Source organism: Papaver somniferum, chromosome 9 (genome assembly GCF_003573695.1).
Source record: "Papaver somniferum cultivar HN1 chromosome 9, ASM357369v1, whole genome shotgun sequence".
Classification (NCBI taxonomy): domain Eukaryota; kingdom Viridiplantae; phylum Streptophyta; class Magnoliopsida; order Ranunculales; family Papaveraceae; genus Papaver; species Papaver somniferum.
In genome coordinates this window covers 82,490,392-82,502,960 of record NC_039366.1, presented here as the reverse complement: position 1 = coordinate 82,502,960, position 12,569 = coordinate 82,490,392, and the positions used below count along the sequence as shown (strand labels likewise).

The 12,569-nt window shown below is 35.1% G+C and overlaps 1 protein-coding gene across 1 annotated transcript; it reads right to left on the bottom strand.

Annotated features, from left to right (window-relative positions):
- Nucleotides 1–4,422: 4,422 nt before the first annotated feature.
- On the bottom strand, nucleotides 4,423–12,208 carry LOC113310444 (homeobox-DDT domain protein RLT1-like). The gene is made up of 8 exons (XM_026559133.1): nucleotides 11,960–12,208; nucleotides 10,807–10,914; nucleotides 10,042–10,710; nucleotides 9,160–9,239; nucleotides 7,155–7,607; nucleotides 6,980–7,063; nucleotides 6,783–6,865; nucleotides 4,423–5,185 (listed from the first exon to the last, which is right to left on the bottom strand). The coding sequence occupies exons 1-8, from the start codon at nucleotides 11,967–11,969 to the stop codon at nucleotides 5,116–5,118; spliced, it is 1,557 nt and encodes a 518-aa protein (XP_026414918.1). The 5' UTR covers nucleotides 11,970–12,208; the 3' UTR covers nucleotides 4,423–5,115.
- Nucleotides 12,209–12,569: the final 361 nt, after the last annotated feature.

The window sequence follows — 12,569 nt, the reverse complement described above, 5'->3', positions numbered from 1 at the left end:
GTTTTAATATGATGTTAAGTTAAAATATGATGTTAGTTTTATATGTTTTTTTCATTCATCTTTTATGTAATTAAAAATTCAAGCGAAAAACTATTATAACGTCATTTATTTTAACTAAAAGTAAAGCTGATACACTAATTAATGAAGTAGTTCTACTTCATCATGTTCAACTTCACCATCATTATTTTGATCATCATTCCAAAATGTTTTTGCATATTTTTCTTGTTACGTCTTTCTTCCAACTCCTATGCTAACCTGTCAAATTTCATTTTCCATACATATTTTTGTCGTTCGGTCATTTTTGAGGTGTTCGCATTAAGAATTTTATTCTTGTCGTAATCTGCAACAAAAATATATTTTGAGTTTGATGATGTTTTTTCATCTCCTAATCATGAATTTTCGGTCAACCGCTCTTTGTTTCTCGACAGTCTTCTGATGATCCATAAAAATTTCCAAAAAACCTTTAACTTCTCCTTCTTGTGCTATTTTTCTCGTTATTCGTATAGCGTATCTTCCTGATTGATTTCTCTTATTAGCAACATTGAGATTTAAGTTGGAATTTATGTTTCTTGTGGTATTTGGTGAAGAAAAATGGATTGTTTGGAGGGGGGGTGAGATGGCTGATATGGTTGTGAACTTGGTGTTGAAGGGAAATTGTACGGTGATCTATCAAGTACATGTTGTTGTTGCATGTTTTCTAAAACAACTAGATCATATTTAGGCAACACTTATAAAATATGATAGCAACTTTCAAAGGGAATTTTTCCCCCATGTTTATAGTGCCAATAATTTCGACTCTTTGCTCTACATCAACATCAACAACATCGCTATCTCGGTCATGAATGACTTGAATTATAACAGCAACATATAAGGCGACTTGGTTGTTTATTTTAATGAAACAACATGACAACCCATTTTCATCACAACTATTGGCGTTCATAGTTTCTTCTTGAAATTGCTGAAAAATGTTATCACACAACTTGTTACTTTGTTGTTGGGCACCATTGATACTATTTTGTGTAAAAAATAGTTTTCGGAAATGGATTCGGCTTCGGAGACGATAAATCTTGGACCCCGAGTTTTGTTGTTTCGGCTTATTTGAGAATAAGATTGAGAATCCATATAGAAAATTTAGACGATGGTGAATGTAGAGAAGATGGGACTAAAAATAGTGAATTTTGTGTTCAATTACCACTGATGTGAGTGAGAATTGAGAAGAGTGGAGAAGGTGCGAGTTGAAATGAGATTCGAATTGCATATTTATAGAGTGATGAATTTCTAGTTGTTATATGAGAAATTACTGAGCGACGTAATATACACTGAGCGATTTAGGTTACTCCACTAGCGACGAATATTCGATCATTCAATGTAGTTTCAACTGAGCGGTCGAGACTCTACTGCTCGATAGAAATTGCACCTCGTCTATGCCGCTTATCCACTACTTTTCCATGCCCATAATGGGTGCAAAAGTACCAAAATAACTCATTTACCATGCCCATAATGGGTGCAAAAGTAACAAACTAACTCATTTATCATGCCCATAGGACTTGGCTTGCCAATGTAAAGCGAAACAAAAAAATATGTAAATTTTGGAATTATTAGAAGGAAAAGTTAGATGTGTGTTGACGGTCGTACGCCTTGAGTCCTTGATCATTGAAAGAAATGCAAAGTTTTGAAACTTTTGTTTATCTTTACCACAATAATGCTAAAATTTTCTTGAGCTACTGAACATTAAATTATGCAGTGATAAAGAAATTAAAGAATGCAAGTTGATGATTATAATTATAATTACAAAGTTTTTATAATTCGAATAATACAAAATAGGATCATTTGAAAGTAAAATCCAAAGCCCCTTATCCATATATATATATTTAGTAACGCCTAATCTGTCCCAAATTAATTAGTACTAATCTATTGAATTATTTAAGTAAATAACATTAGATTAAATTTGTTAAGTAAATATTTTGATTATTGATTTTTTTTTAATTTAATTTAAGTATCTTGTTAGTATTCTTTTTTTGGATAAGTTTTGGTTTTTGAGAATTTTGTAACGAAATGAATTAATTTATACAAACACTTCTCAAAACGGAATTGAACAACATTTTGTTGGTTAAATTCTTCAAATTAAAAAAGGAATTTAGAGATTCAGAACTCAAGTCATGAAAAGTCGGCATGCTCGACTAAAACAAAACATGCCGACCAAACATAATCGGCGGGATCGGATTAAAATAAAATGATGATTTTTAATAGTGACATCAAATATCGTCATGGTTTATTTGTTACAATCATGCCGACTAACCATTACAATAAGTCATCATGCTTGACAATGCAAAACAATGACAATTGTATATTTTTTTTGGACAAAGTCATCATGTTATTTAAAAAGAAAATGACGACTAAAGCAAATTTGGACACATAAAAACTTGTTTTTAGCAGTTATTAGTCGTCATGATCAATAATGTAAACAATGATGACTCTCTACTTCATGGAAAACGGGCGTCATGGTATTTTCCAAATCCTTAACGACTAAAACCAAATTGGACAATGGAAACATTGGTTTTTGTCAGTTATAATCGTCATGGTCGAAAATGCAACACATCAACGACTGTCTGTTAGTCGTCATGTTATTTTTATAAAACCATGCCGACTAATAACGAATTTGGATACAAAAAAGCTTGGATTTTGGTAGTTACTGGTCGTTACGGTTTAGGGATGAGGATCATAACGATTCTGGTGATTGTTCTTTCAGAAATGAACAACATGAAAAGCCGTCATGATATTCATCCAACGAGCATGCCGACTAATCAAAAACATAAAAAATCGTCGTGTTAAGTGAAACAATGCCGTAACGACCAAATCATTACATATAAATCAATTTTCTAACATAATATGTCACTTAAAGAACAAAATAAAGTAATTGACTGAGTTTATGACATCAATTGCTATCTCGTTTTCTCGACGAATTAATTGATATTTTTTTTGTTTAAAAATGAAGAAACATAAAGAAAGAGATGATCATTAGGTTGATGAAGAACGACAAGGAAATAGACAAGGTTTGATGTTTGGATCTAAAACTAAAATAGGAATAGTCTAACAGGGGGTTAGTCCTTGGGAGTTGGGTGTTGTTCAGTTTTTACCCGTTAGTCTGGGGGAGTTCGAAGGAGTCTCTCACAATCCCCGTTAGTCATGGGAGAGTTTAGAAGAGTCTCCCAAACTCCCTAAAAAACCCCGTTAGTCGTGGGGGAGTTTGAAAGAAACTCTTGAACTCCCTGTTAGTAGTAAAACCTAGAATGCTAGGGAGTTGATTTTTTTATGAAGTTCTGGAGAGTTTACAATGTATTTTTGCGTCACTGTAAATCTCTCAAAAGAGTAGAGATTTTGGGAGAGTCTCTCAAACTCCCTACACTCAAAACACCAAACTCTCTCAAACTCTCTATACTGTCTGACACTCCCTCAAAATCCCCAACATTCAAAATACATTAAACTCCCCCAATTCACCCGCCCGTAAAATATTATTTGCGAGAGGATATTTATGAAATTTTATACACATTAGACACCCTTTAACCCCTATTATGATCCAGAATAAATTTAAATACCTCAAACTAATTTGGGCATATCTTAATGAAGGGAAAAAAACAGGAAAACTGTATGCTTGATAAAGGAAAAAAGAAAAAAAGAAAAATTGGTCAACCTTTTTCTTTTTTGTTAAAGAAATCAGTTAACCGTTGGTTCCTCTATTTATTATGCTAAGATCATATATGCAATCTGCATGTTATTGCAAGTTGTATATCGTTATCGTTGTCATGAAAATTTATTATTACTGCACGTGATCAAAAGGTTCAAAACCACAACCTCAAATAATTGATATCCTTTCTGAAAATTTAATTTCAATCGAAATTAATATTTTATCCACCATATGCACTAATAACTAGTAAGTGAGAAAACTTCCTTTGGTGAGTTTACGATGCAATCTTTGATTGATGGAACATCCATCAAAACCAAAGGCAAATCTCACAGAAGATTATAAAGGAGTGGACAATTTTTTAGATTCAAGGTGGAAAGATAGTAAACAAGCCAACTAGGTATCGGTTACAGATTGGCATAAGTGGCGCGCACCAAATTGGGTCTGAACAGTTGCAACGATTCAAATTATTTGAACCTTGAGATCTTAACTATGTTTGCAGACTTTTCAACTGGATGCAAGGCTCCTGGTTTTGTTGCCAGTTATTTAGTTCTGAGTGGATACAGCCATACCGGAGTGGTTGTCATGAATTGAAGAGAATGAATGAACTGAAGTTGTTATGAATGGAATGTACATTATCTACATCTTTTGGCAGTACTTTTTCCAGAATGTGCAGAAAAATATAAAGTTGTAAGATATAAAAAGAACAAGGTGCAAGCAAAAAGTGCTTCCAAAACTAGCTAGAAAAGTTCATCTAGAAAGCAAAAAGATCAACAGAATTCCTACAACACCAAAAGAAAGAAAATTCAACTAAGATACGAAAAAAGCACACAACATTGATTCCTTTTAAATAAATAAAAAAAAAGGTTTTGCTATCTGTTCAATCCAACAAATGCATCCGAAATAGATTCATTTCACCTGCAACGTTTCTGTCCAGGAGCTTGTGATTAAGATTTACATAAGAAGTCAAATTGTTATGTTAAGCTCTAAACTTACCCGAGGTTTCGATGATGACTGAAGTTAAAGTCTAATGTGGTCTTAGATTCTTTCCTCAGTTAAACTAACTACACAGCTATATACATGATGTGCAGATGTTGCAGAAACAGGAATAATAGTGTGGGATATCGTAACCTGCAGCGTGCAATAACCTTTTCCATGACAGTGATTTAGATTCCCGGGTAGCTGTAGCGTCGAAGTCGGAAACTCTTCCACAAAAAGAGAATAACCGAACAGTAACAAACGATATATTTTCCTCGAATATGGTCTACAGAACCATCAAAATCTGCATCCTTCACAACTGATCCGAATCGACGGCATTTTATATCTCTTCAACTCTCACATTGATATGTATATATATATATATATATATAATATAATACATATATATATATAGAGAGAGTACAAGGAATTTATCAACCTGACCATTTGCCAGTTCAGTCCATGGATGAACTAGTTTCTGCAGCAGCATCCTCGTAGAAACTGGTTTGCCCATCTCCGATGTGCCTAGATGATGAGACAGTGCTGTTTTAGAAAGTTAAGCATATACATATAAAAAAACATATTATGATCCTAGGGAGATTATAATTCTAGAGGTGGCATCACTTTAAATGATGTAGTGTAGCAATTTGATCAGGGATTTTGAGAATATTTCTACTCGTCTGTAAGCTGGCCACCTCATAGCTGCATGCCTAGGCAAATTTTTAACAAAACTTAAATAATTGCACATGTAATTCAAAAGTAGCTGATAACTGGTATATTATTAGTATAAAAACAGTTGATCTGTTAAGTTCTTCCTCATCATGCTCACAGAATCATATTTTATCAGTATCAGGAAAAAAAAAATAAAAAAATATCAGAATTGTGAAAAAAGTTTAGGTAATGTTGTTCGACTACCAACATTATGTGATAATTGTATGTGTGTTTCAAAAAAGATAGATTGCATGTAAACTCATGGATCCTCTTACATAGTTGCCCCTTTTCTCATCAAATTAATGCAGATTCATTCTTCATACAAATGAAAATTTGAAATGTGTTTCAGACAATTTAAAAACTAGACACTTTTACCTATATCATAAAAAGCAGTGAGGAAAAAGATACTAACTGATAACCTAGATCACGAATTCAACAGAGTACAACAAATCTGATCAAAACTGCAGAAGTCCATAACATCTCCCACAAAGGTCATAAAAAGCAAATTCTTAAAAAAAAAAAAAAAAAAAAAAAACTACTTTATAAGTGTTGTCAATTCAGTATGGTTAACAAAGGTCAGCTTGAGATACCAACTCAGCACATAGTGACATAGACACAACATCATGAGAATTGCTATTTACCACAATTAGTTGGGTGCTTATTTTAATTGCACTCACTTGTGACATACTAATTAAAAGCAGGCATTTATATATGAGTGACTCAATTTGTTCCAAGTATTCAAACAGCCTGCAGCTTCTCACGTATCCTTGGAAAAACTGACCTATTCCAGAGGAATCAAAGCTCTGAATTGAAGAATTTGAGGTGTGTAAACCCTATAAATGGTCCAACTAGTATGGTCAAAACTAAGACATGATAAAGGTTTTAAAAAGCACTTTGTGAGACAAGGTGGCCTCCCCCTTCTAGCGCCTCGCCTTGACCGCCATGAATTATAAAGAAACAGAACAGCTTAGAAGTATGTAGAATCAATTCATGTGTGATGTTATACTGTAGTTTGTTTTTAAGGTCTGATCGCTTATTATACTGTAATTACTGACTTCCATATAAGAGTAACCGGGTTTACCGTCAATATCATCTTCTCATTTCCTCCCTTCTTCTGAGGGGTAATTATAATTTAGGGTTTTCCCGCCAAACCTAAATATTGAGATAATTTTGAAAAAGAATACTCTCTAAAAGTCATTATTTTAGAGAACTTTTGACATTTGCCCACAAAATAACGCCTTTTTTGGGAGCAGTACATGGGGAGGCGTAAACCTCTCACAATTTTCATAAGCATCCCCATGTGCAGGCAGTTAAATGTCAGTGAGTCAAGTGAACATAATATAAAATAAACATAACAATGAGCTATTATTAAAAAAAAAAAACGTGCAAGGTCTTTAGTTATGAGACTAACTCTTTGGTCCGGTTTCTACATGGCAGCAATTCATTGGAACCCGGTGCTCGTGAAGGAAAATCAGCTCGCACCCTCCTCCCCACCTTCACAGGAAAAGAAAGTGAAGTAAGAACAAATGGATAAAGAAGATAAAAATATTCTATGTCCCAAAAATATTAAATTGCACTTCAAAACATTCAGCACAAGTAGAAGCTCACTTTCATATCATTTTTTAGGCTCTTCTTTGCTCTCACGTGATTCGCATAATCTTTCGTTCTCCAATCTCTGTGAACGTTTTCTTCCTACAAGCGGGTAAAACAAATGACCCATCTTAAATACCAGATTTATCATCGGATCAAATGCACACACATAATAGAAGAAATTTCAGCTTACACCATCCACTGAATCAAAAGCCTCTTTATGCTGATTAACCAAATTCAAGGGCTTAGGTTCCAAGTATTCCTTCCTCTTGAGCATTCGAGCCCTAGGATAATCGTACTTGTGAAGCTGAAGATCTGATGGTTCGCCACTACTAAACTTGCTCAGTGATGGACGAAGACGAGGATTTCCGTTGTTATTTGATACCATCCCTTCTACCCCATACTTAGACCTCCTAAAATTGTTCTTGCTGATGATCACAGGTGGTTCATCCTCGGAACTTTCACGCATGTCCATGGATGGAATACCTTCAGGGGCATGTTTCCTGTCACTGTTAAAAAAAGAGTTTCCCAAGGATGGATAGGTAGTGCGCTGCCTACGAACATATTCTGACTTGGTACGTTTGATATGTTCCCCGTCAGGATATGAGCCTTGCGGATATGTCTCGTGATGGTTCCTTGGGTATCTCTGGAGGTACAGAAAAAATGAAAAAATCTGTTAAAGAAGATACTGCTGATAACATGATTTTGTGGCTCATAGATATAATTCTAATGCCAAGTGACATCTCTAACACATCAAATTGGTGACCAAACTACTCAACAGTTAGATAATTCAGACTTCTCCTATGATAATATTTAAGCAAGATGACGACTGTAGGAGATATTACTGACAACATAATTGTGTGGATCACAGAAAGATTATTAATACCAAGTGACCCCTCTGACGTATAATGCATCAGTTTGTTGAGAAAACTACTGAACAGTATATGATTAAGATAAATACACGTCCAGATTCCATTGAAACTTGTGTCACAAAAAAATAATAGTTGCAGAGCCTAAAGAAACTGAATTCCCATTAACATCTCAAAATTAGCCACGACTTTGAGAAAGAATAGTCAGCTGTGAGTTGATGGAGACTAAAAAATACCTCCTGGTCAGTAAAGACTCCAGTATATGATTTCAATCAGAAAATCTCTCTTTTCATCTTACCAATTGTGAAGTTCTCTTCCTCCAATACTCTCAAGTTGAGTGACTAAGGGGATGTGAATTGGTTCATGAGCCACATACCATCTTTTCTCTAATATGAAATCTGCAATTCCTAGGTCTTTCAAATGGCTGGGTTACTCATACCATCTGATTTAGGGTTTATGGCTTGATTAATTTCTCTAAATTACTTAGAAGTCACCATACTAAGTGTACATATAATATAGAGAAATAATACAAATAAGATAAGCTTTAGATGGCTATTGGTCGTAGGCCCTATCCTGGAAGTTAGTAAGGAAACATAGGAACAACTATTTTATTTGACACTAATGATTGCTAATTTGCTATGATGATTTCAAGAAGGCTGATTTACTGACTAATCCTAACAAACAACAAATTGAAACCTATAATTAACCTTGAAATCCTAGGCATCCACCGTCCAGTGGTAGTAGATCCAGCTGATATTCTCTCGCCTACTACAATACCAATGCATATGGTCCAGAATGAAACCTTACTCCACAGATAGGACCGCAACTCCCGAGATACCTTGATCACATAGAGGACTTTGTAAAATAAAATAAAGAATAGATGTTAGGAACAGCAGGAAGATTGACCATGTTTTGTGGAAGGTCTGTGGTTGGCGAGACTTCAGTCAATTGTTCTCCTGGACCAGGTAAGAACTCTACTTTTAGTCATAAGAATATTAACTTCCATCAAGACCATTCAAAAGAAGTCATTTAAATCACCACATGTTAGTTTGATTGGTGAAATTTAGTAAACCAATAAATTTGCACATGGACTTCTAACCAGAATCTTATTCTATCTTTTGAGTAGAGAAACCTTAGGATGTTATCTACATTTCTCCAGCATCGCATACGGGAGCACCATTTATAGATATATTTACCTAGCTGAACTTCAGCATATATATGGCCAGAAACACTTAACTTATCTAAGTGCACCACTTTGAAATTTCAAAAGCAGCCACCCCTGTTAGACTTTCAAAGTTTTCAAGGATTTAAGCAGAAAGGTACACTTACCGTCTCAATACGGGATTCCTTGCGGCCTTTAGAGATACCATGAGAGTTCTGTCGGACAGGATCAGCCATCTGGTATGTATCTGCCCAAATTTATGCAAAACAAGGCTGATTACCATGAGATCTATTCAATATGGAATCAAGAGGAATGATGATTATACGCAAAGTCTTTAGCTTGCAATTCACAGACACCATTGAAACACCGAACAAGCAGAGGGTATATAATTCTACAATGACATCTTTAGCTTCTGACTTATAGCATGGGAATCTTGATATATGATCAAAACTTGTCAAGGGAGGAGCAAAATGTAGTCAAAGAGAACTTCTTCTCTTTCTTAATAAATAATTATAACATGGGTCACATCACATGAATCTACATAGATGATCAAAAGCTGTACACAGAAATGTGAAATGTAATGACAGAGACTTCCTCCATGATGGGTGGTGAGTGTATGTTACCTAGCAAAATGCATCTAATTAAACCCTTCAAGGATGAAAAGCCTCAAATTTACCCCAGCATATCATGATAACATGTGGACACCAGTCACACCACAAGGCCCTTATTGTGGGTCAGGCAATTAATCAATGCTTTCTAGTATTACAGCTACATTCTTTTTATATATAATACATATGATCCAAGCTTAATAACTGCATCTTTATGTTGTTAAGCTATTTTCATGATCAAGAAAGTTGTTAAAGAACTGGGAGGATAACACTGGAGGAGAAAATTTAATAAATAAACATGTATGTATAAATATAAGTTTAGCTCTCTTGCTAGCCAGGTAGTCAACACCAAAACTAGGGCCCTCACGAGGTAGTCATCCCTAAAAAAGTATCAACAAACATAACAAATATAAAGATGTTAATTTCAAAAGATTTTGTTACCATTGACTTGGTTCCTAACTGGAGAATCAAATGCACCAGGAGGAAGTGACTGAAACTCTATTCCGAGAGGAGGGCCATCTTCGCAGAAAAGCCTCCCCAGTTGCTTCTTAACGGAAATGATAGCAGCATTTTCAATCTCATCCCGCAAGTGTAAATATCCTGATACCAGAGCTTTACCCTTGTTCTTTACACCTTCGGAAATCAACATAGAGTTGCTACTCCGATTTGGATATCTTAAATTTTCCATATCATGAGTCCCACAACCTCCCTTGTGAGGGAATAATCGTTCGTGTGAAGTAGAGCTACTTCCTGAAGAAGTATTCTCCGCAGTACTATAATTTCCAGTAGGCATACATACACCCCTTTTGCTGTAAGGACGGTCTGGAGTTGCATAGTCTGGGCCATCAAATCTCCGACTCTCGACCTCTTTAAGATCAAAATATCTATAACTCCCTTGTTTGTTACTGCTACATGAATCTTGCTTGAGGCCACTGCCACGATCCTGTATAACACCACTTGATAGATCTTGCTTTCCGTTTGCAGAAGCTTCTTTCAATAGCCTTTTATCTTTCAATCTTCTATGACAAAACCATCCGGAGACTTGCTTTTCAGATAATCCTACCTTCTTTGCAAAATCCGCTTTCATTTTTTCATTGGGATATGTATGCTCTGAGGGGATAAAAGAATATATTTCTCTAAATCATTCGGGTAAGAAACATATTAATAACAAAAGAAGATTAAGATATGAGAAGAGGACAATTTTACCCGTGTAGAAGTTCTCCAGAGCTTCAAGCTGTGCTGGAGTCTTGAACTTCCTTTTTTGTTTATTCTCAGGGAGGGCATTATCCTCTTCATGATGCACCTCGCAGGGTCCTGAATTTTTCATGAGATTGTAACCAGCTGAATTAATAAATCACACCCAAAGTGTGTAATGACAGTAATAGTTTGAGACAAGAGTCAAAATGATATCGTAGCGGAAATAGACAAACAAAACAAGAACCAGATGAAGAATAACACCTAATCTATGTTTTATTAAAAGTGACACAATTACTCATAAGTGAGAACACCAGGAACTCTATCCCCCTGGGTTTGACGTAACCCAGCATTTGTTACTTATATCTCTAGAAGGTCCTACTTTTAGTATCACCTAATATTTATTTAAGTTCCATATATATTGATGCTCAGGAGGTTCTCCACTTGATACAGATTCTTAAAAGCCATGTTCACTGCTAGAATTACATTGGATCAAAAGGTCATCCGCGTTGTAACAAACAGGAAGGACAAAGTTGGTAAAGGTAAGAAACACTCCATATATGGATTCCTAAAACGAAATTCAACTACGACTAATGCTAGCATTGTGCGTTGTTCTTCTATATCTCTATAATTGAACCAAAGATTGTTATCCTTTAAGTTCTCAATGAACAAAAGTTCAACATTGACCAAGCTATTCCTATTGCCTAACATAATCTTCTAACAAAAGATTAGCTGTGTCAATTAGGTGAAACTTTAGGTATAAATCCACCAGGTGTTAAGGGGAAACAGTAGGTAACTATGGCAAGAAATTATGATAAGATAGAATAACGTATCCCTATATGTGGTGGGGAAGACTTCCAAAATCCAACAAACCCTAATACACGGTTTAATCCAAAAAAGAATAAACTAGATTTCATTCAATTATGAATAAACAATCAGACCAAACTTTCTTGATAATCATAAACAGAAGCAGTTCTTAGGCATAATAACAAACAAAACAATAAGAATCCAGATTAAAAAGAAAGAAAAAAAACATTAGAATTTTCGATTTAACCATTATTGAAGATAATTTTCAATAAATTTACAAGTCCTCACAAATTCAGCCTAAACATCAAAAATTCTAATCGGAAAACTATATCAAGATATTGGTAAGAAGAATCAGTACCTTCTTCCATTAGGGGGTAAAGGTAGATTTCTACCAGTCAAGAAAATTATCTTCTTCTGCTTTGAAAAATCAAACAACGCTAGAAGAACATGATAACGAAAAGGAATGCAGTAACGTTTGCATGTATTCTGTGTAGAAAGAAAGACAGACAGACGGAATATATATTAAGTTTCGTATATACGAAGAAGAAGAAGAAAAGAGGTTTTTCCTTCCCTTTTCTGTTTTTGGTTATGGTAATGGTAATGGTTGGGCTGTCCGCTGTCTCTGCGAGAAGTAAAGATATTGGACCAATGTAACTTCATTGATTAGATTGGGGTAGACGGTATTAGGGCACCCTCTAAAGGGGAATGCAAAAGTGACCAATTTTTTTTTCTTCCAACTTTGCTACATACACAAGGTTGTGTACACCGAGAGGGGATCCAGCGGTAGAAAGGTCACCATCTCTGTATTGGGATAGGGTGGGCAGAAGTGGGCCCCACCCCTCCCTCACACGGTACATACACAACGTTGTGTATCTATTATTTTCGTTCTTTTTTTAAGGAAAACTTAGAGTGCCAAAAAAGCACCTAAGACTGATACAGAGAGTTTTTATTGGAAGGACTACTCATCC